Here is a 23,802-nt window from a genome sequence, read left to right on the forward strand (position 1 = left end):
TTAAATTTTATTCTCAATTTCAAAAAATTAACACCAACTCTGTAAGCTGAAAGACTGTATTTACAAGTCTCAAAAAAGTTGGTGAAAAAAAAAATAGAAAAAGGTTTCATATTCTCAATATCTTTCCACTCATTTTTGTAATTTAAAAATAAAAAAATTTGGATACCCCTTTGAAACATTACGACAGATTCAATTGAGCGGGAAAACCAAAAATTCAAAGACGACAAGCTCTTAACAGATTAGAACACAGTTGAAGAAAAGTCAAAGCTTCAGAAGGCCACAACAATGGCTTCCAAATTCTCCATGGAAGACACCATACAAAGAATAGTAAACGACCTCGAAATGACTCAAACTTCGATTTCAGAATCAACCCTAATTGACCTACAAACCCTATTAGATCACACTCTCAAAACCAAAGACCCATTAGATATTGAAGATTTTTACGATGAATTATCTTCAAGAAAAATCTCACCCACTTCATTAATCAACTCAATTTCTTCAACCATGGACTCAGCACCTCTAAATACTTCACTTTTAGCTTCAAAAGTTTACTTATCTCTACTTCTCACCCCTAATTCCCCCGTTTTCACACTCTTCACTCCCATGGCTTTTCTCTCGCTGCTTCGTTCAATTCGTAAGGGTTTTAAGCCACCCTCTTCGATTTCCTCAAATGGGTCGGGCTCGAATAGTCAAGGGAAGAAGAAGAAAGGGAGGTCCCGGTCCGGTCCGGGTCGAAAAGGAGGAGGGAGAAATGGTGAGGATAGTGAATATGAGAGTGAGTTTGATGTTAGGGTTTTGTTCATTGTGCTTGAGAGGTTGATATTGGTGTTAGGTTTGGTGCATTTGGGTAGGTTTCCGGATTGTTTGAGGAGTTTGGTACAAACTATGGCTGAAATTGCAGTTACAGCAGTTGACTTATGTGGGGGTTATTATGGGAGATTTTGTGATATATGCAATCAGATTATGAGTGAAGTGCTAAAAAATGAACATGGGGATCAAAAGAATTCAGCTGTTGAGGTATTAAAGTCAGTAACACCTTTGATTTTATTGGTTAAATCACCAGCAAAGACTTTAGCTTTGGAATTTGTGGTGAATAGAATGATCATGGGGTTGGCGAAAGAATCCGATGATATAAAAGAAGCAGTTCTGAATTTGCCAAGGTACATTGTGCAAAAGGCACCCGAAAAGGCTGAGGCAAGGGCTGCAGCTGTTGAAGCCATTGTGGAAATGGTTAAAGTTATAGACTTTGAGGATCAAGACAGGTTTGCTAGTTATGTAGTGAAGATGAGCCAAGGGAAACCACAGCTGAGGTTATTAGCTGTGGACCTTATTCCAGCTTTAATGATGTCGTTAAATGATCCGTTCGGGTGGGATTTGGATGTTGAGGTTGAGAATCCTTGGGGTTTGAGTTGTTTGGAGGCGTTGATTCAGCGTTGCTCTGATGTAACTGCTGGAACAAGGGCTCGGGCTTTGACGAATTTGGCTCAACTGGTTGGGTTCTTTTCGGGGAATGATAAGGGAAGAGCATTGTTGAAGAAGTTTCTGGGGTTTGACTCAGTTGGAAACGAAATGCCCGAAAGTTTAATGAATGGTATTTTGAAGAAACGGTGTATGGACGAGAAGGCTGCAGTCAGAAAGGCTGCTCTTCTTGTAATATCTAAGTTGACATCCTTTTCGGACAGTGCTCCAGATGAAGATTTTCTTAAGACATTGGGCATGTCATGTTCTGATCCACTTGTTAGCATAAGGAAAGCTGCAATTTCAGCTCTTTCAGAGGTTAAGTGATTTATGTGCAATTTATATTGTTACTATACTGACTTATTCTGATTAAGCAATCTAGCTAAATAGGTGATGGGCAATATTTCTATAATGGAGAGATTTGACTTCAGAATTTAGTGCCAGAGAAGTTGAAACTGTTCTACTTTGGCAAGACACATTGGTTCATAGCAAGTTATACATGTTAAAAATTTCCAGTCGTATTAATAACGATTAGTTTGAAATTCAGGCTCAGTTAATTTATTGGTGTTGACGTTGATAACAGTTAAAATACCTCCATTTAGTTTCTTGTGTTCCCTGGATCATCGCTCAGATATGTTGAGTACAAATTAGGGGTGATATTATTATGCAGCTTGTGATTAGTTCTGGTTACACTTCCCTAGACATGCTTAATTCTAATTTCTAACTTCCACTTCTTTAACTGGGAGTGGAGATGCCGTTGATCCAGAGAAAGAAAAAAATACATTACACTACCATTATCTCTACATGGTCATGTAGCAAACTGCTGAGTGATATGAACTTCTCCGCTTATTTGAGGAAAGAAATACCAGTGTCAATTAATGTATTTGTTCTTCTGCATTTATCAGATTATTCACTATGCTCTGCATTCATTTTTGTGGTATAGCATCTATTACTTAGTTTGATCTCAATTGACGTCTACATTTGCTTTACAGGCATTTAGGATATTCACAGAAAGAAATGTAGTTAAGGAGTGGCTACATTCCATTCCTCGTCTAATAGCTGATAATGAATCTAGCATACAAGAAGAGTGCGAGAATCTGTTCCTAGAATTGGTTCTTGATCGGATTTCTAGAGTTGGATCCAGCAATTCCGTGAAGCATGCATCTGACAGTAGTTCAAATGGCAAGGCAGCAACTATAGAGATGGAAAAGGAGTTGTTGTATCCTCAAGGAGTCCTAGGTATATTGAGAGAGATATGCGATGGAGAGGTGACACCATGGGTGAAGAAGATCTGCACAAGTTTAGGAAAGAAGAAAAAACTCAAACCTAAGATTGTAATTACACTTCAAAAGATCATAAGGTCATCTGAATCTCTGTGGTTGAGCAATTCCATGCCAATAGATAAGTGGACAGCTCCTCCAGGTGCTTGGTTTCTACTCTCAGAGGTGTCAGCATACCTTTCCCGAGCTACGGATTGGGAATTCCTCCATCATCATTGGCAGATCCTTGACAAGTATAAAGCCACTGGTGATCATGATAGCGAGGAAGGGCTAAATACAACATCAAACACTTTTTCATGGGCTGCAGATCGTGTATATCTTTTGCAAACAATCGCTAATGTTTCGTTGGATCTGCCTCCTGAGCCTGCGGCAGATCTGGCTCATAACCTTCTTCAACGTCTAGAGGAGTTTAACATGCATCCGACAGAGGTATCTGCTATCAGTAGTATCTCACATTATACTTTCATGTGCCCTGCCCTCCTTGCCATTGATAAGGGATTATATGTAATTTGCATGTGAGTTCCTTCAGCGGACTTCAAACAAGGTTGACAAATGTCTTAATAATCTAAGTGCTTCATTTAGCTTAATTGGTTGCCTGCACTTTGATTTCAGTTAGCTTTTTTCTTGAAAGGAAGCATTGATACGAAAGTGCTTGAATATGTTTCTGTTTTCTGCTTTCCTGAACTTTCAACTTTTAAATGCCTTACCTCTAGCAATCGATATGTTGCTCAGTATTTTGGAAATTCCACTTGCTACTATGGTATACTAGCGAGGGAAATGCCTAGAAACTTTTGATTTACAGAGGACAATTGATGTGCATATGAATTTGTTTTATTACTTGGTGTAGAAACTTTGCAAAATAAGATATGTTGTTTACTACACTCTGAAACTTCAAAGGAGTAGAACCGAGCTTTTATTATTAGTAAGCCTACTTCAACTGTGAAACAATAGGACATCAAATGCAGTTCACAAATGGGAGAGAACTTGGTTGATTGTGTGCATTATATCAACTTCCAACAATGATTATTGTAGTTTGACAGCACAATTAGCAGTTTTGGTGGATAGAAAACAATCAAATTGCAAATGCAAACATGTGAATGTTGGCTTGACTGTGGCAGGTTAGTGCTCACCTGAACGCACTCAAAACTTTGTGCAAGAGGAAGGCTCTTAACCCTCAAGAGGCTGATTGCCTTGTTATGAAATGGGTAAATCAGCTATTATCCAAAGCTTCTAGAATTCTTGATGCGTACATGTCAAAGAGTATGGAAGAACAGGGAAATGATATCTTTCTCACACCATTTGGGGGTACGACTGGCAAGGGAAAAAGAACAGTGGCATCACACTCTAAAACACTACAACAAACAATGACTGCAGTTCATACTATTGGATCTTTAGTTATTATTTGTCCTTCAGCTAATGTATCAACCGTTGTTCCCATTTTACACACGATCATTACTTCCGGTACCAGTAGCACTAGACCTAAGAAACCAGCAGAGCCTTCCATTTCCATAAAGCAGACTGCTCCTTCCTTATATGTTCAAGCTTGGCTAACCATGGCCAAGATCTGCCTCGCTGATGGAAAACTTGCAAAGCGCTATATTCCTCTGTTTGTCCAGGTATGGCTTGTTCTGACAGTGCTCTATATTCAAGGTCTCTAAATGACTCAAAAAAGAAAAAAACTACTATTGCAGATTGTTGACCATTTGCACGTGAATGGAAATGAAAATATGTCACTGTGATTGATTTTCTAGGTATTTATTGAAGGTGAATATACAATTACATTTACATGTGATCACTGTTACTAAGTTCTTTTAGCTACAAAGAGGGAGAAATGTGTTCGATGAAACTGGGATCTTTGGTTCATACGGATTAGGATTCTGCCCATGCAAAAAAGTTGCTTTAGGGCTCGGTTGGTACGAGAGATAAGGGATAGTTAATCCCGGGATTAATTTTGAGATGAGTTTGTCCCACGTTTGGTTGGGATAAAATCGTGTTATAACTAATCCTGGGATTAGTTATCCCGGGATTGGAGTATTTTTTTTATCCCTATGGGAGGGTGGGATAACTAATCCTGGGATAATTAATCATGGGATAGCTTGTTTCCCAACCAAACGACCTCTTACAGTATAATTTCTGCTACTGACATTTTCCCCTATTATTGTGTTTTCCAGGAGCTTGAAAAGGGTGATTGTGCTGCCCTCCGCAACAACATAGTTGTAGTCATGGCAGATTTCTGGGTACGGTACACTGCTCTAGTTGACTGGTGAGTCCATTGGCATTCATAAGCATGTCTATATCAGCTTAGCGAATATAGCTTCCCCTGACATAATTTGTGTACAATTGTTAATCAAAAAGTTACCTACCAAAGATCACCAAAAGTCTACGTGATTCATCTGAAGTTGTTAGAAGGCAGACATTTATACTTCTATCCAGACTTTGCCAGGTACGTCCTTATCTTCTCAAGTCATTCTCTTTCTAAGTTTTAGGCAAGCTCTGGATTATCTTTTGCTAACTGTGATCTGTCGTCTCTTGTACTCAGAGAGACTATGTCAAGGTGAAAGGAGTACTTTTCTTTCGGTTCCTGTTATCTCTTGTTGATGAATCAGAGAAGATAAGACAATTGGCTGATTATCTATTTGGAAATATATTAAAAGGTTGAATCTCTGTAAAGTTTTGCAATTAAAAATATATCTGACTGCTAAACTAATTATTCCCCTTTTTTGCAATTTCGCTGCAGGTAAAGAACCACTTTTAGCCTATAATAGTTTTGTAGAAGCCATGTTTGTGCTGAATGACTGCAACCCTCATACCGGATGTAGCAATCCTCAGAATTCACGAAATGAAACACGGCTTTTTTCTATACGGTAAGCATGTTGTCTTTTGTTATAATCTGGTCATTAACAAGAAACTCCTCTAACTTTTACTTTTGTGCCAGAGGAAATGATGAGAAGTCGAGGTCTTCAAGAATGCACATTTATGTGACATTGTTAAAACAAATGGCTCCAGCACACGTACTAGCCACATTTGCCAAAATATGTGCCGAGATCCTTGCTGCTGCATCTGATGGTTTGCTTAGTATTGACGATGTGACTGGACAGTCTGTTTTGCAGGTATCAATTCCTAACCAATGACCTCAGCCCCCATAAATAGAAAAAATGAAAAGGACTTCTGGCCTTTAGATATAGTGCATATCACCTTAGGTGCGGGTATATGCTTTAAATTTGTAGAAGAACTTTTAATATCATTACTATATTTTTATTGTTGCTACTATATATATATATATATATATATATATACACACACACACACACATACATACATATAAAACTTATTTTCACTACTACTTTACTATTATCTTATTTTGGCATTGATGATGATATGAGTTGAGCTCAAAGAAATAAATGAGGATTCATATCACTGACCCCAGCTTTGTTTGGGATTGAGGCATAGTAGTAGTAGTAGTAGTTGCTGCTGTTGTATATCACCTAAAACCATAGTCCATGGTCTTTCCTTAATTTTGGAGTTTGACTACAATAGAAGATTTTATCTTGTGCTCCGTACTACTGAGCTTAAATCTCATGTTGTTTGTGAGAGGATTATGAGGATTCCTTCACCAATTGGAGAAATTTTGTTGGTAAATAAACTTGTTTTGATACTCAGGTGCAAATTTTGTTGTGATCAGGACGCTTTCCAAGTTCTTTCTAGTAAGGAGATACGAATTTCCTCTAGCCGCGGGTCAACCTCAGAATCAGCGGACGTGGAAGAAGAAGGGGCAGATGGAGGAGCATCCTCAGCAGCAAACGGAAAAGCAATAACACAAGCAGTCAAGAAAAGCTTAATCCAGAATACAATCCCCATCTTTATAGAGTTAAAACGTCTACTCGAGAGCAAAAACAGTCCTCTTACTGGTTCTCTCATGGAATGCCTTAGGAACCTTCTCAAGGATTACAAGAATGAGATTGATGACATGTTGGTTGCTGATAAACAACTCCAGAAAGAGCTCATTTACGACATGCAAAGATATGAAACAATGAAGGCAAAATCAGCTGCTGCCGAAGCAGTTGCAACCATGCAAAGATCAGAGCTTTATCGCTCGCCAAGTAATCCTAAAGCAAATTCAAGCTTCAGAAACAAGAAATCTGATGAGGGAAATACAAAAATAGCTTCAGCCGTGGCAGATGCAGTGGCGGCTGTCGCAGCTCGGTCAGTGCTCAGGGAAGTGAATAAAGGAACATTAACTCCTCCACTTAGTGCAATGAAGACACCTAGGCTCAAGTCTAACTCAGGTGGAACATTTAGTAGAAGAGACATGCCTGCTGAAGTGATTGAGTCTTTAAGGAGAAGGCCAACTTTTGATTCTGATGAAGAAAACTGATTTCTCATTCCATATACATTAATGGAAATTAGTAGCTCAAATCCTTTTGCAATGTAACTGTAGCTAACTTTTTGCCTTTCTTTTCCAAGAGGAAGAAGGCATTGTAAATAGTTTTGTAGCTCAGTATATGATGCTGAAACAGTCCTTATTAACAAAAAAACATCTCCACGGCTAAAATGGTCATATGGTATTTCTTTTCTTGATTTAAATTATTCAAATACTCTTAATAACAAGGTGAAGAGCACTTGAAATAAGGTTAAAAATTAGAAATAAAATCTTAAGGCTTCATAAAGAATTTATCAACTACACAACTTAGAGGTTGTTTGGTTGGGAAATAAATTATCTTAGGATAATTAATCCTGGGTTTGTCATCCTACCTCCCAATCTCCCACAGGGATAAGAAAAACAGTACAATCCTGGGATAAGGAATCCTCAGATTAGTAATACTGCAATTTTATTCCCACCAAATGGGATAAACTCATTTCAAATTTAATCCTGGAGTTAATTATCCCTTATCACTTGTACCAAATAAGCCTTTACTTTAAAATAAACACTAGTCAGTTGGAATTATTTAATTATAAATGTAATTAACCATGTGTAAGCTATTCTATTAGGAAAAAAAGTTAAAATAATGTTTATTTATATAAATCTTTTGTTGTACTTCTATATTCTGGAATGCAAGGTAAGACTTCATATAATAGATTCGATGTGATCACACTTTTTTCAAAATTATGCATAACAGAAGCTTAGTGCAACAAGTTATTTTTTAAAATAAAATCTTCAAATATAGTACACATACAAATATCTATCTATATTATTTATTTAAAAAGATAAACAAAAATAAATATCATCAAATGTATATATTATTAACAAGAGAGAAAAAAGCCCTCTCCTTAAGCCAAGTGACATCCTTAAAATTAGTCACATGTAACATATTAAGAGCCCGTTTGACTTAGCTGATAAGCATTAAGTGCTGAAAAACACTTTTAAGTGTTAAAACTGATTTAAAAAATAAGCAGTTATTTGTTTGGATAAAAGTGCTGAAATTAATAATATGCACTTGAAGAACTGGGTATACGAAGAGTTTTGTTTTAAAAGGAAATATTTTAGGGATAGAATAGTAATTATTTTGGTCAAACTTAAAGTGCTTATAAGCTGAAATTTGATATGTTGGTGGAGACCAACTTACGGCTTTTGACTTATTTTTGGCTTATAAGCACTTAACTTATAAGCACTTTTGATTTTACCAAACGCGTTGATAAGCCAAAAAGTGCTTATAAGCCAGTTTGACCAGCTTATAAGCTTTTAGCCAAACACCCTCTAACTAATTAACTATTACTCCCTCCGGTCCAAAATAAGTGATTTTTTTGGTTGTTTTCACACATATTAAGAAATTCACCTTTTAACATTAATTAGCAATGAAATTACCATATTAACCTTGATTGTCTCTTCACATAAACACTCCTAACACATACTCCAACATTAATTACTCCAAGGGCAATGTAGGAAAAAAATAATTAATTCATTCTTGAAATCTGGAAAAATCACTTATTTTGGACCACAAGAAAAAAGCCAAAAAATCACTTATTTTGGACGAGAGGGAGTAACTAATAACTAATTCAACCATGTGGCATAACCAGAAAAAACCACATATAAATTATTTCTTAATTAATTAATACTAAATAACTAAATCCAAATATTGGAAATTTTACTATATAATGGATAAAAATATTATTGATAAATTTAAACAATTTAATAAATTCGAATATTAATTTCAAATAATATAAATATTTATTTCAAGATTAAAAAATCACACATTGAGCTATATTACATTAAAGGATATAAATGGATAACGGTATTAAATAAAGAGGAAAGTTAATGAAGGTCACATAAAAGCATGACATACTATATATTAGGTAATGTAATAGCAATAATCTATATCTATATATAATAAAAGGAGAAGTAAAGCTACCATATTAAGCCACGTCTATATATGATAAAAGGAGAAACAAAGTTACCATATTAAGCTAAATGGCATAACCATAAGATGACAAATGTAAATTTTTGGGACAAAGCTCCAAAAAAAAGTTGAGGTATTAAAATTATTTTATAATAAAAAACGAAAAAAAACTACCCATTCAAATTGGGGAGTAGTTTCAAATTGGAGTTTTAAAATTATTTTAAATTAAACAAAAACGAAAATAAGAGAAAATAAAAAATTACCAATTCAAATTGGAGAATAGTTTCAAGTTGGAATTTTAATATTATTTTAAAATAAAAAAAACGAAAATAAGAGCAAATAAAAAACTACCAATTTAAATTGGGGAATAGTTTCTTCTAATAGTAGTGTGTGTGTATTCATAAAAAGATAAATAAAATAATTATATGATACCAAGTGACATATCCATAAGATGACAATGTAGAGTTTTAGGACAAAACTAAAAAAAAGTTGAAGCTTTAAAAATATTTAATTATAAAAACGAAAATATTAAATAAAAAAATTTACCTATTCAAATTGGAGAATGGTTTCAAGTTGGGGTTTAAAATTATTTTTAAAAATATATATATATATATATATATATTATAAAACTCATTATCAGTTTGTTTTGAACATTGTTCCTAATTATAGGGTTCATGATCCTCTTCAGACCCTCTCTCTATATATATGTGTGTGTGTGATTCCAAGTGGCATAACCATAAAATGGCAAGTATAGATTTTTAGGACAAAAATAAAGTTGAAGTTTTAAAATTATTTTAAAAAAAAAAACAATTTAATTTGTGTTCTAGATCGCTTTGATGGAACTAAAAGGAAAGTTTTTACCGAGACACCGGTCATGTTAAGCGAATAGTCCTGTCAAGCAAACCCAAAACCCGAATACTCGGCTACAACTTCTTTCAACGGGACGTCCGATTATGAAATCATAACCCGGGCTTTTTGTCTGGACTACTGTATTGCCTGGATTCTGTAGTCTCAAACTTAGAATCGTTGGGTGATACAATTGTTAACGATAACAAAATATGTTCACAGTAGCGTATTGTGCTTTAAGTTCAACACAAAATTATTTAGCCTATCATTTAGGCTAAATGAATCCTAATATAAGAGGAATTAACAAAAATTAGCAATACCTGGATAAGTCGAGGTTGTGGATAGATCTTTTTTGAATTTTATTCAAAAATTTTATAAATAAAAACTGTGTACGTTGTTTCCAAAAGAGAAAACTTATGAAATTAAATTTCTAAAAAGAAAAGCCCGTTCCTAACTGAATCCGATAGGATCCTTATATAATGGATCCTTATTCTAACAACTTTAAATAATGTGCCCGAACGTTATAAGGCGGGCCTCTGTCTCGCGACCCATTTTCTGAACAACCCGTGACCGTCACCTGATCACTAAACTTGACTGAGAGAAGCATGTACGCTTATCAAATATATTATAACTTTAAACTTTATATGCAACAAGACAATACTTTAATCAAATAGTTTCAATTAATTTAAATATCTACAATAAACTAACTCCAAAACTTTATCATAGTAACCACTAAATATTGCTAAGTTATTATAAAAACATCTGAATCTTAACTCATCTACTGTCTATGAAGCCTCTATTTGATAAACTGATACACTGTTCAGGACATGAGATTGTCTAGCTAGTTTTCCAAGTAAACAAAGAAATAACTAAATAAATATGACTCAAAGGAATACTCTACGAACAAAAGCAGAGCTCACCAATAGCTCACCGTAGACCAACGTAAGTTTCCAAAAGAGAACGACAGTACCATCCATTGTACTTAGTGAGTCTCAACGATAGGGGAGGAAACTTTAATAAAATATACATTACGAGTAAGGATTCTAAATGCATGAAAAACATAAAGCTTCTAAGAACAATTCTAAAATAATTTCATAATAGTAGTTTATGAATATTCTAAAAGAAATTCTTTTAGTTTTCTTTCTTATGAAAAAAATACTTCACTCTATACTTCGGGTGTTCCAACTATCTTGACTTAATTTTATCTCGGTCACCGTATGATCGGCACGGGTTCGATCCCAACATGATCGAATAGTCCCAATCCACGAGGTGCCACTCGCTTCATGGTTCTCAGCGCTCATGTGTCATACCTTAGATGGCTAGGTAAATTCTCAGCAACGAGACCCTCGGTTCGTGTGCTCCCTACTTTGGCACAAGTAGTTTCAGGAAGTCAACGCCTTGATCAGGACTATCGGCCTGGACGATGACCCCTTCTCAAAATAGATGATACTCCTAAAATCTTCTCTTTCTAAAACTTATTCTTGTGACTTTTCAAGTCTAAATCTTTTCTGGAACATCCTATACATACTCATACTGGTATCCTTAAATGTAAAGCATGAAATAAACATTCAAAAGTATTTCTAAAGATTCTTGCTTCTTCACGAATTTTCAATATGAAAATGGCATGTAAGAATAACAAAAAAAACTTAAAATTTATGCACATATATCATAATAAATTATCTAAACTTTAGCTAGAACAATTCTAAGTTGATACGTACTCACTCATTCCAATTAAGTACATATTAACTCTTTTAAGAAATTTATCAAATACTGTGTATGCGTGCTTTTGTGAGTTAAACTACTTTAGTAAAGAGTTATATTAACTCACCTCAAAACTCCTCGAGCCAATACATAGGCCCAGTCCAATTTATACCCGTCAAATAATCGATTCTACAATAACCAGCGCATTTTAATCAATTTTAAAGTTTCACACCTAGATATGAAATTTAATATTGATACAGAGAAAGAAGGGAATTAACTACTCAATTTTTACCTACTACTACTTTAGGATAATTGATAATAGAGAATTTTATATACCTGAGTTCAAGAATTAGTTATTCGTAAAGAACCATAGAATTTTTGTTGCCTGCGTGAATAGTCTACTGCCTCTGTTTTTTTAGCAAACAGAATGTTAATTCTGTTTTGTTCTTATAAGGCTATTACGCCTCTTGACTTCCAACAACCCTTAATGGGCTTAGGCTTGGCACGTACTTCTATTATTGTGTTTCTCTTTTCTATTTTTTTGACTTAACTATTATTTAGTTATACCTACTTTTTTAAAATTATTAATATTTCCCTAATTGTATATTCAATTATTTATAAATATAGAAGTAACTCAAAAATCAATCACAAGAGTTTAAATCCGTAATAGAAGTATAATTTAAAATTAAAAAAATTAAATTCTATATTTCGCGTGTGTTGAAACTTCTATATATTTGAGGAGTGTTACAATCTTCCCTCCTTAAAAACATTCGTCCTCGGATGTTGCTAGGACCTTATTCATAAGCTAACAATCATTCCATAGGTCCTTGAACTTCTTAAGTTTTCTTAGCATTACTCACTTTCCCAAAGGACTCAAAATTTTGGCTAACTCCCTAAATTTTCAAAAATTTCGGCAGAGTTTTCCTTGTAAATTGGACTATCCAAAAAACTATCCCTGTCACAAATACCAAAACTACACCAACCACAACCAAATATACCATAACAAGCCATTTATAGGCACCATACATAGATCATAAACTAATTACTCACACTCCGGCAAGGAGGTACCACAATAACCAACCAAAATCTATAGCACAACACTTCAACAAAAAGTAAATAACTTTAATAATTAAAAATACTCTGGCACGGTGCTAAATTATTTAATAACTAAATATACTCTGACAGAAACTAAATTTATTCAATAACTATGTATAATCTAGCAAGGACATAAACACATGCTAATTTTTATTTAATAAATGAAATATAAATGTCAAGCCAAACCTAGGTTCACATACCTTGTTCCTCAAATAAATAAGAATACTTCTTCTTCATATCCTCCTCGAGCTCCCACATAGCCTCTTTTAAATCATGATTACTCCACCAAACTTTTACTGATGCTATATATTTTGTTCTCAACTTTCTTACTTGCCTATCGAGAATTTCTATAGGTACCTCTTCATAAGTCAAGCCTTCTTTTCGGCATGCATTATATGTGACTTATCATGAATGTACTTTCTAAGCATAGACACATGAAAGACAGGATGAACAAAGGACAATTCAACGGGCATCGCTGGTTCATAAGCCATTTTCTTCTTCTTTTCTATAATCTCATAAAGTCCGATAAACCTAGGACTAAGTTTTCCTTTCTTACGGAACCTCGTAACTCCTTTCATTGGTGAAACTTTCAAAATGCCCTGTCACCAACCATGAACTCCAAGTCACGATGCCTCTTGTCAGAATAGGACTTTTGACGACTCTGAGCCGCTTTCAGCCTTTCTCTGATTAGCTGTACTTTCTCTAAGGCCTCACAAACAAATTCTGGACCAATCAATGGCACCTCTGCTGGTTCAAACCAACCCACTAGAGATCTACATCTTCGCCCATACAACACTTCATAAGGAGCCATATCAATGATGGCTTGATAGTTGTTACTGTAAGCAAATTCTATAAGTGGCAAGTGATCATCCCAATAACCTCCAAAATCTATAACACATACTCGCAACATATCTTCGAGAGCCTGAATGGTCCTTTTTGCCCGACCATCGGTATTTGGATGGAAAGCGGTGCTCAAATTGACCTTGGTACCTAATCTTTTCTGAAATGCCTGCCAAAAATGCGCCGTGAACTGAGGGTCTTTGTTAGATATGATTGAAACTGGAGTACCATATAATCAAACTATTTCTTTGATGTACAATTATGCATACTGCTCTGCGGAATCTGTCGTCTTTACTGGTAGGAAATGCGCGTAATTTGTCAGTCGGTCCGCAATAACCCAAATTGAATCATGCTTACGGTATGTGCGAGGCAGACCTACTACGAAATCCATATTAATCATCTTCCATTTCCATTGTGATATCTCTATATATTGTGCTAGACCACCAGGCCTCTGATGCTCGGTTTTGATTTGCTGGCAATTCAAACATTTGGCCACATGATCTACTACCTACTTCTTTATGCCTTTCCACCAATACAACTCTTTCAAGTCCAGATACATTTGATAGTACCTGGGTGGATAGAGTACCTCGAACTGTGAGATTCTTCCATTATGGCCTTCCTAAGACCATCTACATTAGGCACACATAACCGATCATTCAACTTCAAAAATTCATCACTTCCTAGAGTGAAAGCAGTGGTTTCTTTCAATTAATTTAAATATCTAAACTAAACCAACTCCAAAACTTTATCGTAGTAACCATTAAAATACTGCTAATTTATTATCAAAAACATCTCAATCTTAACCCATCTATTGTGTCTATGAAACCTCTATTGATAAACTGACGTACTGCTTAGGACATGAGATTGCCTGGCTAGTTCTCCAAGTAAAAAAAGAAATAACTAAATAAAGGTGACTCAAAGGAATACTCCACGAACAAAAGCGGAGCTCACCAATAGCACTGGAAGAGAGGGAAGTCCTAACCAGTAGCCTGCTCGCCTGCAAAACCAGTTCCTACATTGTACCGTAAACCAACGTAGGTACCAAAAAAAAAACGTCAGTACCATCCATTGTACTCAGTGAGTCTCAACGACAAGAGACGAAACTTTAATAAAATATAAATTATGAGCAAAGATTCTAAATGCATGGAAAACATAAAGCTTTTAAGAACAATTCTGAAATAATTTCATAATAGCAGTTTATGAATATTCTAAAAAAAATTCTTTTCTTTTTCTTTCTTATGAAAAAAAATATTTCACTTTATACTTCGGGAGTTCCAACTATCCTGACTTAATTCTGTCTCAGTCACCGTGTGATCGACATGGGTTCGATCCCAACCTGATCGAATAGGCTCAATCCACGAGGTGCCACTCGCTTCATGGTTCTCAGCGTTCATGTGTCATACCTTAGATGGCTAGGTAAATTCTCAGCAACGAAACCCTAGACTCATGTGCTCCCTACTTTGGCACAAGTAGTTTCAGGAAGTCAATGTCTTGATCAGGACCCTCAGCTTGGACGATGACCCCTTATCAAAATAGAGGATACTCCCAAAAATCTTTTCTTTCTAAAACTTCTTCTTGTGATTTTTCAAGTCTAAATCTTTTCTAGAATATCCTATACATACTCATACTGGTATAAATATATAAAGTAAGACGGAACAAAAATATCACAGTAATGTATAGACTGAATTTAAACAGAAGAAAATCACAGAAAGGATAACAGTACATTACACAAAGATAACAACAGGGGATCTCCCGAGATACCGTCTCGTAGTCCCAAATGTACATGTACTTGGGGATCTCCCGGAATACCATTCCGTAGTGCCAAAATAAATACGTAGGGGGGTCTACTGGGATACCGTCCCATAGTCCTAAAGTAAATGTGCAGGGGATCTCCCAGAATGCCGTTCTGTAGTCCCAAAGTAAATATGCAGCTCAAACAATGGAAATAACGACTACAATACGAAATCCTACAATTTAGACCAATTACAAGTCAAGGAAGAAGCATGGAATTCACTAAGCATGTTGTACAAAGTTCAGATAAGCAATTAAGGCACATAGACATGCTATTCTAAACTAAACAGGAAAACTACATATGCTAGTATAACTCAATTAAAGCGAAACAGATTATTACTCAGTGAAAAACGGAGTTTTACAATAAATAGCCCGAGTACGCACTCGTCACTTCACGTACATGATGCTCACATATCAAAACAGTACCAAATCTTAAGGGGAGTTCCCCCATACAAGGTTAGGCAAACCACTTACCTCGAACCAAGCTTAAATCAATCCGGTAACAATACTTTTTCCACTAATATCTGACTCCAAATGGCCCAAATCTAGCCAAAATCAATTACATACCATAAATATAACTATAAGAAACTAATCTAATTAATGAAATCAAAGCTATGGCAAGAAATTAGAAAATCACCCCAAAAAGTCTCTTCGGGACCACGTCTCGAAATCGGGTAAAATTTATAAAGTACGAACACCCATTTACTCATGAGTCTAACCATACAAGATTTACTCGAATCCAACCTCAAATTACCTTCCAAAACTCAAAATTTTAGTCTATGAAGTTTCTACCATTTCCCCCCCAAATTTCCAACTCAAATCCCTAATTAGATGATTAAAATAGCAATAGATTGATGAAATATAGCCCAATTCGAGTTAGAATCACTTAACCCAACAATCTTCTCGAAGAAACCTCGAAAAATCGCCTCACACCGAGCTCTCAAAGTCCCAAAATTAAAATGGGAATCAAACCCTCGAATTTTTTTTTTCTGCCTAGTTATTCCGCATCTGCGGCTGCGGACCTACCACCACATTTGCGTCACTGCACCTGCAAAATTCCCGTTGCAGGTGCGGATTCCACTTAAAAACTCAACGTCCGCTTCTGTGATCAAAGGATCGCACCTGCGTGTGCGCACCTGCGGAGGCTTGTCTACTTCTGCGGTCCTTCACCGCTTCTGCGATCACTCTAACACATCTGCGGGCATCGCAGATGCGGAATCCACCTCGCACCTGCGACCCCTGGCCACTCCTCCATTTTTCACTTCTGCACTTGACTCTCCGCACGTGCGGTCCCGCACCTGCTATCTCCCTACCGTAGGTGCGAAAAAACCAGATGCCTGAAGACTTCAGCAACAACACAAATCCAACTTTTGATCCGTTAAGTACCTGAAACTCACCCGATGTCCCCGGGACCTCAATCAAATATACCAAGAAGTCTTAAACACCATACAAACTTACTCGAGTTCTCAAGTCACATCAAACAATGCTAAATCACGAATCACTCTCCAATTTAAACTTAAGGAACTTAAAACTTTAAATTTCTACAACCGATGCCGAAACCTATCAAACCACATCCGAATTATCTCAAATTTTGCACACAAGTCATATTTAATATTACATACCTACTCCAACTTCCGAAATCGGAATCTGATCCCGATATCAAAAAGTCCACTGCCGGTCAAAATCTCCAAAAATTCAACTTTCGCCATTTCAAGCCTAACTAAGCTACAGACGTCCAAAATACGATCCGTACACGCCCTTAAGCCCAACATCACCCAACAGAGCTAAGGAGTCAACGATATTTCATTCCTAAGTCATCTTCACATAGTTCTGGCTACGATCCAAATCCTAAGACTTAAGCCTCCGTTTAAGGACTAAGTGTCCCAAAACACTCCAAAAACCAAAACAAAACCTCCCGACAAGTCATTACACATGCTTTTATGAGTTAAACCACTTTAGTAAAGAGTTATATCAGCTCACTTCAAAACTCATCGAGCCAATACGTAGGCCCCAGTCCAATTTATACCCGTCAAACAATTAATTCTACAACAACCGGTGCATTTTAATTAATTTTAAAGTTGCACACCTAGACATGAAATTTAATGTTGATACAAAGAAAGAAGAGAATTAACTATTCAATTCTTACCTACTACTACTTCAGGATAATTAATAATTGGGAATTTTATATACCTGAGTTCAAGAATTAGTGATTTGTAAAGAACCCTAGAAATTTTGTTGCCTGCGTGAATAGTTAGTTGCCTCTATTTATTGAGCAAACAAAATGTTAATTCTGTTTTGTTCTTATAAGGCTATTATGCATCTTGACTTCCAACAACCCTTTATGGGCTTAAGCTTGACACGTGCTTTTATTATTGTGTTTCTCTTTTATTTTATTTTTTTGACTTAACTATTATTTAGTTATACCTACTTTTAATAATTAATAGTATTAAAATTATTAGTATTCCCTTAATTATATATCCAATTATTTATAAATATAGAAGTAACTCAAAAATCAATCATAAGAGTTTAAATATGTAATAAAAGTATAATTTTAGAGTTAAAAAATAAAATTCTATATTTAGCGTATGTTGAAACTTCTCTAGATTTGAGGAGTGTTACACTCTGCTTTATTAAAGAATCTCTTTATAAAAGTTGTCTGTCTTCACTACCCTAATAATACACAAGGTGCGACTTCTCATTCTTTTTCTTTACCTTCATTATTTTTTGGTATTGGTGGAAGATTCTTCCACAATTGTCTTGAAGTGTTATTGCAAATAAGCTTCAATATCAATTTCTTAAAGTGTTGTTACAGAACACAAATGGTATCAGAGCCATATGAAGGAGTAGTAATAGTTACTAAGTTCAACACATAGTTTTATAATGAATATCATTAGGAAACATGCTACTATTAAAAATAGTAGGAAAGAGGAATATGATATATGCCACAACAATTAGATTGTCTTAATAAATGGATGATTTCAAAGATTCAACATAAGGTCTTATATATATATATAAATAAATAAAGTTAAGTAAAATAATTATATGATGCCAAGTAGCACAACCATAGATAATGTAGATTTTTAGGACAAAATTATGGAAAAGTTGGAGTTTTAAAATTATTTGATAATAAAAAATAAAAATATATATAAAGAAATTACCTATTTAAATTTGGCAGTCTTTATAAATTGAAGTTTTAAAATAAAAAAATAAAAAATAAAAATCTACCAATTCGGTGCAACTTTGTAGGTAATTTTCACGCGGATCTAAAATTTTAAAGGATAGGCACAATTTTTATTTAAATAAAAAAAGAAAATGAAAAATAAAAAAAAAGACACAAAGAAATTAACTTACCTAGAATTAACTAGGGATGGTTTAGGTTAATTAATTTCTTAGTTTTTTTTAAAATCATATTATTTTTTCTTTTTAAAATAAAAAGTCTATTTATTTATTAAAATTCAGACAATATTATTAACAGAATAAAATTTAAAATAAAATATATTTCAAGTATAACAAAATATATATCTTTTATTATATTAAAAGGAGAGTATCACATAAAAATAATAAATAAAATAATATGCTAATAAAAATTTGTATTAATAATATTGCTAAATATTAGATAATATAATACGGAAAAATACAGAACAAAAAAGTTATTCACGATTATATAAGTCTCCTTTAATTTAATAGATATTTTATTATTGGATATATCATATTGATAAATAGGAGGCGTATTGAAATTTATTAAAGCAATACGATTTAATATGTTTAAACTCATAATTTTACTTAATTATTATTTTTTAATATTGATCGGGCACTGGTTGAGTGATGTGGCGCGTGTGAATTGGTTCGACTATAAAGACCTCAAATCTGCTCACAACTCTTCACATAGTTATCATTTTTACCTCTTGGCGACTCTCCAAAGAAGAAGAAACACCAGTTTTCTTTTCTCCGTCTGCCCGTCGGTCGGTCGTTCTTCAGACATCATTTCCGATAGAAGGTGAGTTTTATTAATTTCCTAGTCGATATTCATTTGCAATTCAATTTCATACAATTCAAGCCCTAATTTTCAATATCTCATCGATTTTTTTTGCTTCATTACTTTTTTTATATTTGAATTTGAGCAATTGGATAGGTATTTTCGTAATTAGGAAAATTGAATTTGCGATCGCGACTTTCTGTGTGTATTGTGATCCATAATAGAATAAGCAATTTTCAGTGGATTTAATTCATTTATTGACAATTCAAGCTCTAATTTTCTGTATCTCTTCGATTTTTTATGCTTCATTACATGCTTGCGTGTGATTTTGAGTAATTGTTGGTATTTTGGTAATTAGGAGAATTGAATTGCAATAGTTGCTTGTCTGTGTTTTCTGATAGAATGTGTATTTTCAGCGGATTTAGTTCATCTGTAGTAAAGTTATAAACAATTCAAGCCCTAATATTTAATATCTAGTTGATTTTTTGCTTCATTACACATTCGTCTGTGATAACTTTGAGTAAGTATTATTTATTTTAGCAATCAGGTGTATTGAATTGCAATCTCTGCTTCCGTGAGTATCACGATTTCTGTTTGAATGTTTATTTTTCAGTGAATATGCATATTTGCAAGCCAATTCTAAGCTATTCAAGCCTCTATGTGTCAATATTCCATCAATATTTTGCTTTATTACATGTTTTTTGGTGTGAATTTTCGGCGTTTTAGTAATTAGACAAATTGAATTGAGCTCATTGCTTTTCTATGAGTATTGTGATTTATAATAAACTGTCTATTTTTCGTGGACGTTCGTTCATTTGCAGTGCAATTTTAGACAACTCAAGCTCTAATCTAAGTTTTTTTTTTCAATTTTAATGATGTGATGTTGGTGCCAAATTGCTTAATTTTGATTTGTTAGGTGTCTTGTTAATTAGGTAAATTGAATTGCGGTTGCTTCTCTGTGAATATTGTGATGTGATTGTATAATGTCTATTTTTCAGTGGTTATTTGTTCATTTGTAATACGATTCCATGTGTTTCAAGTTCTAATTGTAACTTCTAGTAATATTTTCAGATTTTATGTTATTGATCAACACTATTGTGCTTCCTTGCTTGTCTGTTAATTTTGGAGCAGTTTGTTATGTTTTTTTGGTAGTCAGGTGAATTTTTCATCAGTTCTCTGTGTGTCTCATGATCTCTAGTAGATTGCGTCTTGTTTGTCTTGATTGATAGATATTAACCTATACTGTAAAATGCTCATTGCATGTTTATGTGTGATAATTCTGAGTTTGTTTGGTATTTTGGTAATCAGGTGAATCGAAATTGCGATTGCTTGTTTCTCTGGGTGTATTGTGATCCGTAGAAGATAGTGTTTCTGTTTCAGAGCCGAAATTCAGATTAAGGTTTCTTGTCGAGTTGAGTTGAAGTTGTTGATTTGAACGATAGAATGGATAGTAACAAGGATGAGGCTTTAAAATGCATTGGTATTGCGAAGGATGCAATTGCATCTGGCAATAAGCAGAGAGCGCTCAAGTTTATTAGAATTGCACGGCGCCTTAACAGTAATTTATCTGTAGAAGATCTTTTGTCTGCTTGTGAAAATCTGGAGTCGTCAACTGCTGGGTCCTCAAGTGAGGTTAGAAATGTTGAAAATGTGAATAATGTCACGAGTCGTGTCAAGTCTGATGATGTATCTGACGGGGAGAGGAACTATACAGAAGAACACGTGCAGTTGATTAGGCAAATTAAGACTAAGAAGGACTATTATGCTATTCTTGGTCTAGAGAAGGGTAGTTCAGTTGAGGAGATCCGGAAAGCATACAGAAAACTGTCATTGAAAGTTCATCCTGACAAAAATAAGGCTCCGGGCTCTGAAGAGGCGTTTAAGAAAGTCTCTAAGGCATTTAAGTGTTTGAGTGATGATGATTCGAGGAGGCAGTATGACCAGACTGGTTTGGCTGAGGAATTTGAGTATAATCAGCAGCATAATGTTAGACGCAGGAGGAGAACTGGGCACAGCTATTATGATGATGATTTTGATCCTGACGAGATTTTCAGGGCATTTTTTGGTCGTTCTGATATGTTTAGGACATCTCATGTTTACAGGACAAGAACAAATGCTGCTCCACAGAGAGAGGATTTAGGTTCCACTGGGCCTAACTTGCTTCTCCTCCTTCAGTTATTACCATTTTTGCTTATCATCTTACTTGCTTATCTTCCTTTCTCGGAGCCTGAGTATTCTTTGCAGAAGAACTACCAATATCAGTTTAGGAAGATTACAGAAGAACATGGAGTAGAATATTTTGTTAAATCGCCTGAATTTGATCAGAAATATCCTCTTGATAGTCCTGCTCGAGAAAACATTGAAGACCATGTTATCAGGGATTACAAAAATATGCTTGGTCGTTACTGTCATATAGAACTCCAAAGGCGACAATGGAACAGGAAGTACCCAACTCCTCACTGTGACAGGCTTCAAACGTTTGGAGTAGCATGAGGTTAGCTAAGTTATATTTCATTTCTTATGTAGTACTTTTCTGATGCAAAAACCTTTGCTGCTGTACTGAGTTTTAGTGACTTCACAAAATATGTGTTATTTCTGGGAAGCTTTATGTCATCATTAGGACCTAGAGAAGCTTTATGTCATCAATAGGACTAAGATAAGTTTATGTGTATGTCATCTAAAAGGAAGACATGTTGGAGGGATACTCTGGGAAGCTACAATTTTAGTCGTTCGTCTTTATCTTTCTATCCTGAATGCTTGAAATATATGAAACATTGAGGTTTTGATGTATTACTTAGTGTTTCTAAGGCTTGCCGTCTTGCTAAAGATGCATCTTTTGCAATTCTAGCACAAATGCTCAACAACCTTGTTTCCGACGCATCTCTGAATTATATCCGCAAGTATACATGAATATAAATAAAGGCCCTTCCTAATTTAACCTATTTCAGATTATTTTAGTGTGAAAATTAGCCAAAAATGGTGTGATTCCCTTATTTGAGATATTGTTGCAATCTAAGTTGCTCAGACTCTTTACTTTTGGTGCCGCACCCGTGTCGACACGACGTGGGTGTGGGATCCATACGGGATCTGATCAACCGATTTTAGGTACTTTGACCAAAATCAACGGAGAAATCTCGGGACAAATGCATTGATTTTTGAAATCAAAACAAATGTTATGGTGAAATTGAAGAAAATGGAATACTTTGTATACGAAGTTTCTATTGTCATTTTCCTTTTTATCTCCTCGGATTCTCCTCTTGATTAAAATTTCTCCTTCTCGGAATACCTTATATGTTTTCCACATAATGTTTCATAATTTAGGCATATTTTTATTACTCTGTTTTTAGATATTTGAATTACTTTTAGCCGAATCCCCGCACCCATATCCGTACTTGGATTCGTATCCTGAATCTTAGAATTTAGATCATGAAGAATCCGACTTCTAGATCCGCACCCGTATCCGACACGTGCACCCGAGTTGAGCAACTTAGGTGGCAATTACTGTAATGCACATAGCTTGTTAAATTTTTTCCACTCTGAAGGTTTTCCCCAATACTTAGTAGCAACCTAGCAGCAGTTATCTGGATGGATAGAATTGTAGTTCAACTATTTTCCTGTGTAAATTGAAAGTCAAAGCATGATAGTAATTCATGTAAACATGTCTGGTATACACAAGATCTAATGCTCGAATTTTGTCGTAGACTGTCGTAATGTTGATGCTTTTTGCTCTTTTGATCTTCAAGGTCTGTTGATTTGATGGATGGAGCTTTCAGGTGCTAGTTGAGCATTTTTGTATACCCTGAAAAAAGAGGCTTGGCTTGGCAGATAATGCAAGTATTGAAGCTTCATTTCCGCAAGTTATGACCAGCCATCGTTCTCATCTTGCTATGGATGTCCATTCGCTTGACAACAGAGAAAGACTTGAGGCTGCTTCACACCTTATTTAAACTTTTCATTTAGCAGTATTGTTATTTTTGCAGTGGTTGGGTACTTCATCTATTAATAGCTTCCACAACCTGCTAACACAGCTGGTAGTCATAGGAAAGTGAAGGAATGCAATATATAATGAAATAAGCCTGGAAAGTTTTCCGGGGCTTGGATTACCTTGCTTCTGGAGAGAAACCTTGTTATTTTATATACTCGCTACTCATGCATATCCAGGTTGTTAAACTGTATGATGAGCGAAATACATGCAAAGCTTTCCTGGAGCTTGATTTATTTAGTTGTTGTAGAAGCTAGCCAATGCCCCTCCTTGTTTGTGTTCAAAAATATGAACTTTATTACCCAAATAAGAGTGTAGGAATCATGCGCCTTGCCATTTATGAGGAAGATTATGACCTGGTATTAGCTCTGTAACGGACCTAATTGATATTGTTGAAACTCATGCTGTACTGGATGTGTTTCTAATTGTTCCTAAATTATTCAGAGTCAGACAAAGGTTTTGGTCACAAGACCATGGAGCATGTTGAAGGCAACTTTA

At 35.0% G+C, this 23,802-nt stretch overlaps 2 protein-coding genes across 3 annotated transcripts; both read left to right on the top strand.

The window, feature by feature from the left end:
• The first annotated feature begins 203 nt into the window (after positions 1-203).
• On the top strand, positions 204-7,313 carry LOC104220136 (condensin-2 complex subunit CAP-D3). Of its 2 annotated transcripts, none has more exons than XM_070160629.1 (9): positions 204-1,776; positions 2,451-3,167; positions 3,857-4,354; positions 4,910-5,001; positions 5,094-5,181; positions 5,278-5,392; positions 5,476-5,602; positions 5,674-5,848; positions 6,399-6,484. In XM_070160629.1, the coding sequence occupies exons 1-9, from the start codon at positions 286-288 to the stop codon at positions 6,414-6,416; spliced, it is 3,321 nt and encodes a 1,106-aa protein (XP_070016730.1). In that variant the 5' UTR covers positions 204-285; the 3' UTR covers positions 6,417-6,484. The 2 variants fall into 2 exon arrangements, with proteins under 2 accessions (XP_070016730.1, XP_009769255.1); XM_009770953.2 differs by having other exon boundaries at positions 205-1,776; positions 6,421-7,313.
• Positions 7,314-19,229: 11,916 nt separating this feature from the next.
• Positions 19,230-23,540, top strand: LOC104220143 (chaperone protein dnaJ 49). Its single transcript, XM_009770963.2, has 3 exons — positions 19,230-19,343; positions 20,631-21,816; positions 23,066-23,540. The coding sequence occupies exon 2, from the start codon at positions 20,766-20,768 to the stop codon at positions 21,813-21,815; it is 1,050 nt and encodes a 349-aa protein (XP_009769265.1). The 5' UTR covers positions 19,230-19,343; positions 20,631-20,765; the 3' UTR covers position 21,816; positions 23,066-23,540.
• Positions 23,541-23,802: the final 262 nt, after the last annotated feature.

Source organism: Nicotiana sylvestris, chromosome 10, assembly GCF_000393655.2.
Source record: "Nicotiana sylvestris chromosome 10, ASM39365v2, whole genome shotgun sequence".
Taxonomy (NCBI): domain Eukaryota; kingdom Viridiplantae; phylum Streptophyta; class Magnoliopsida; order Solanales; family Solanaceae; genus Nicotiana; species Nicotiana sylvestris.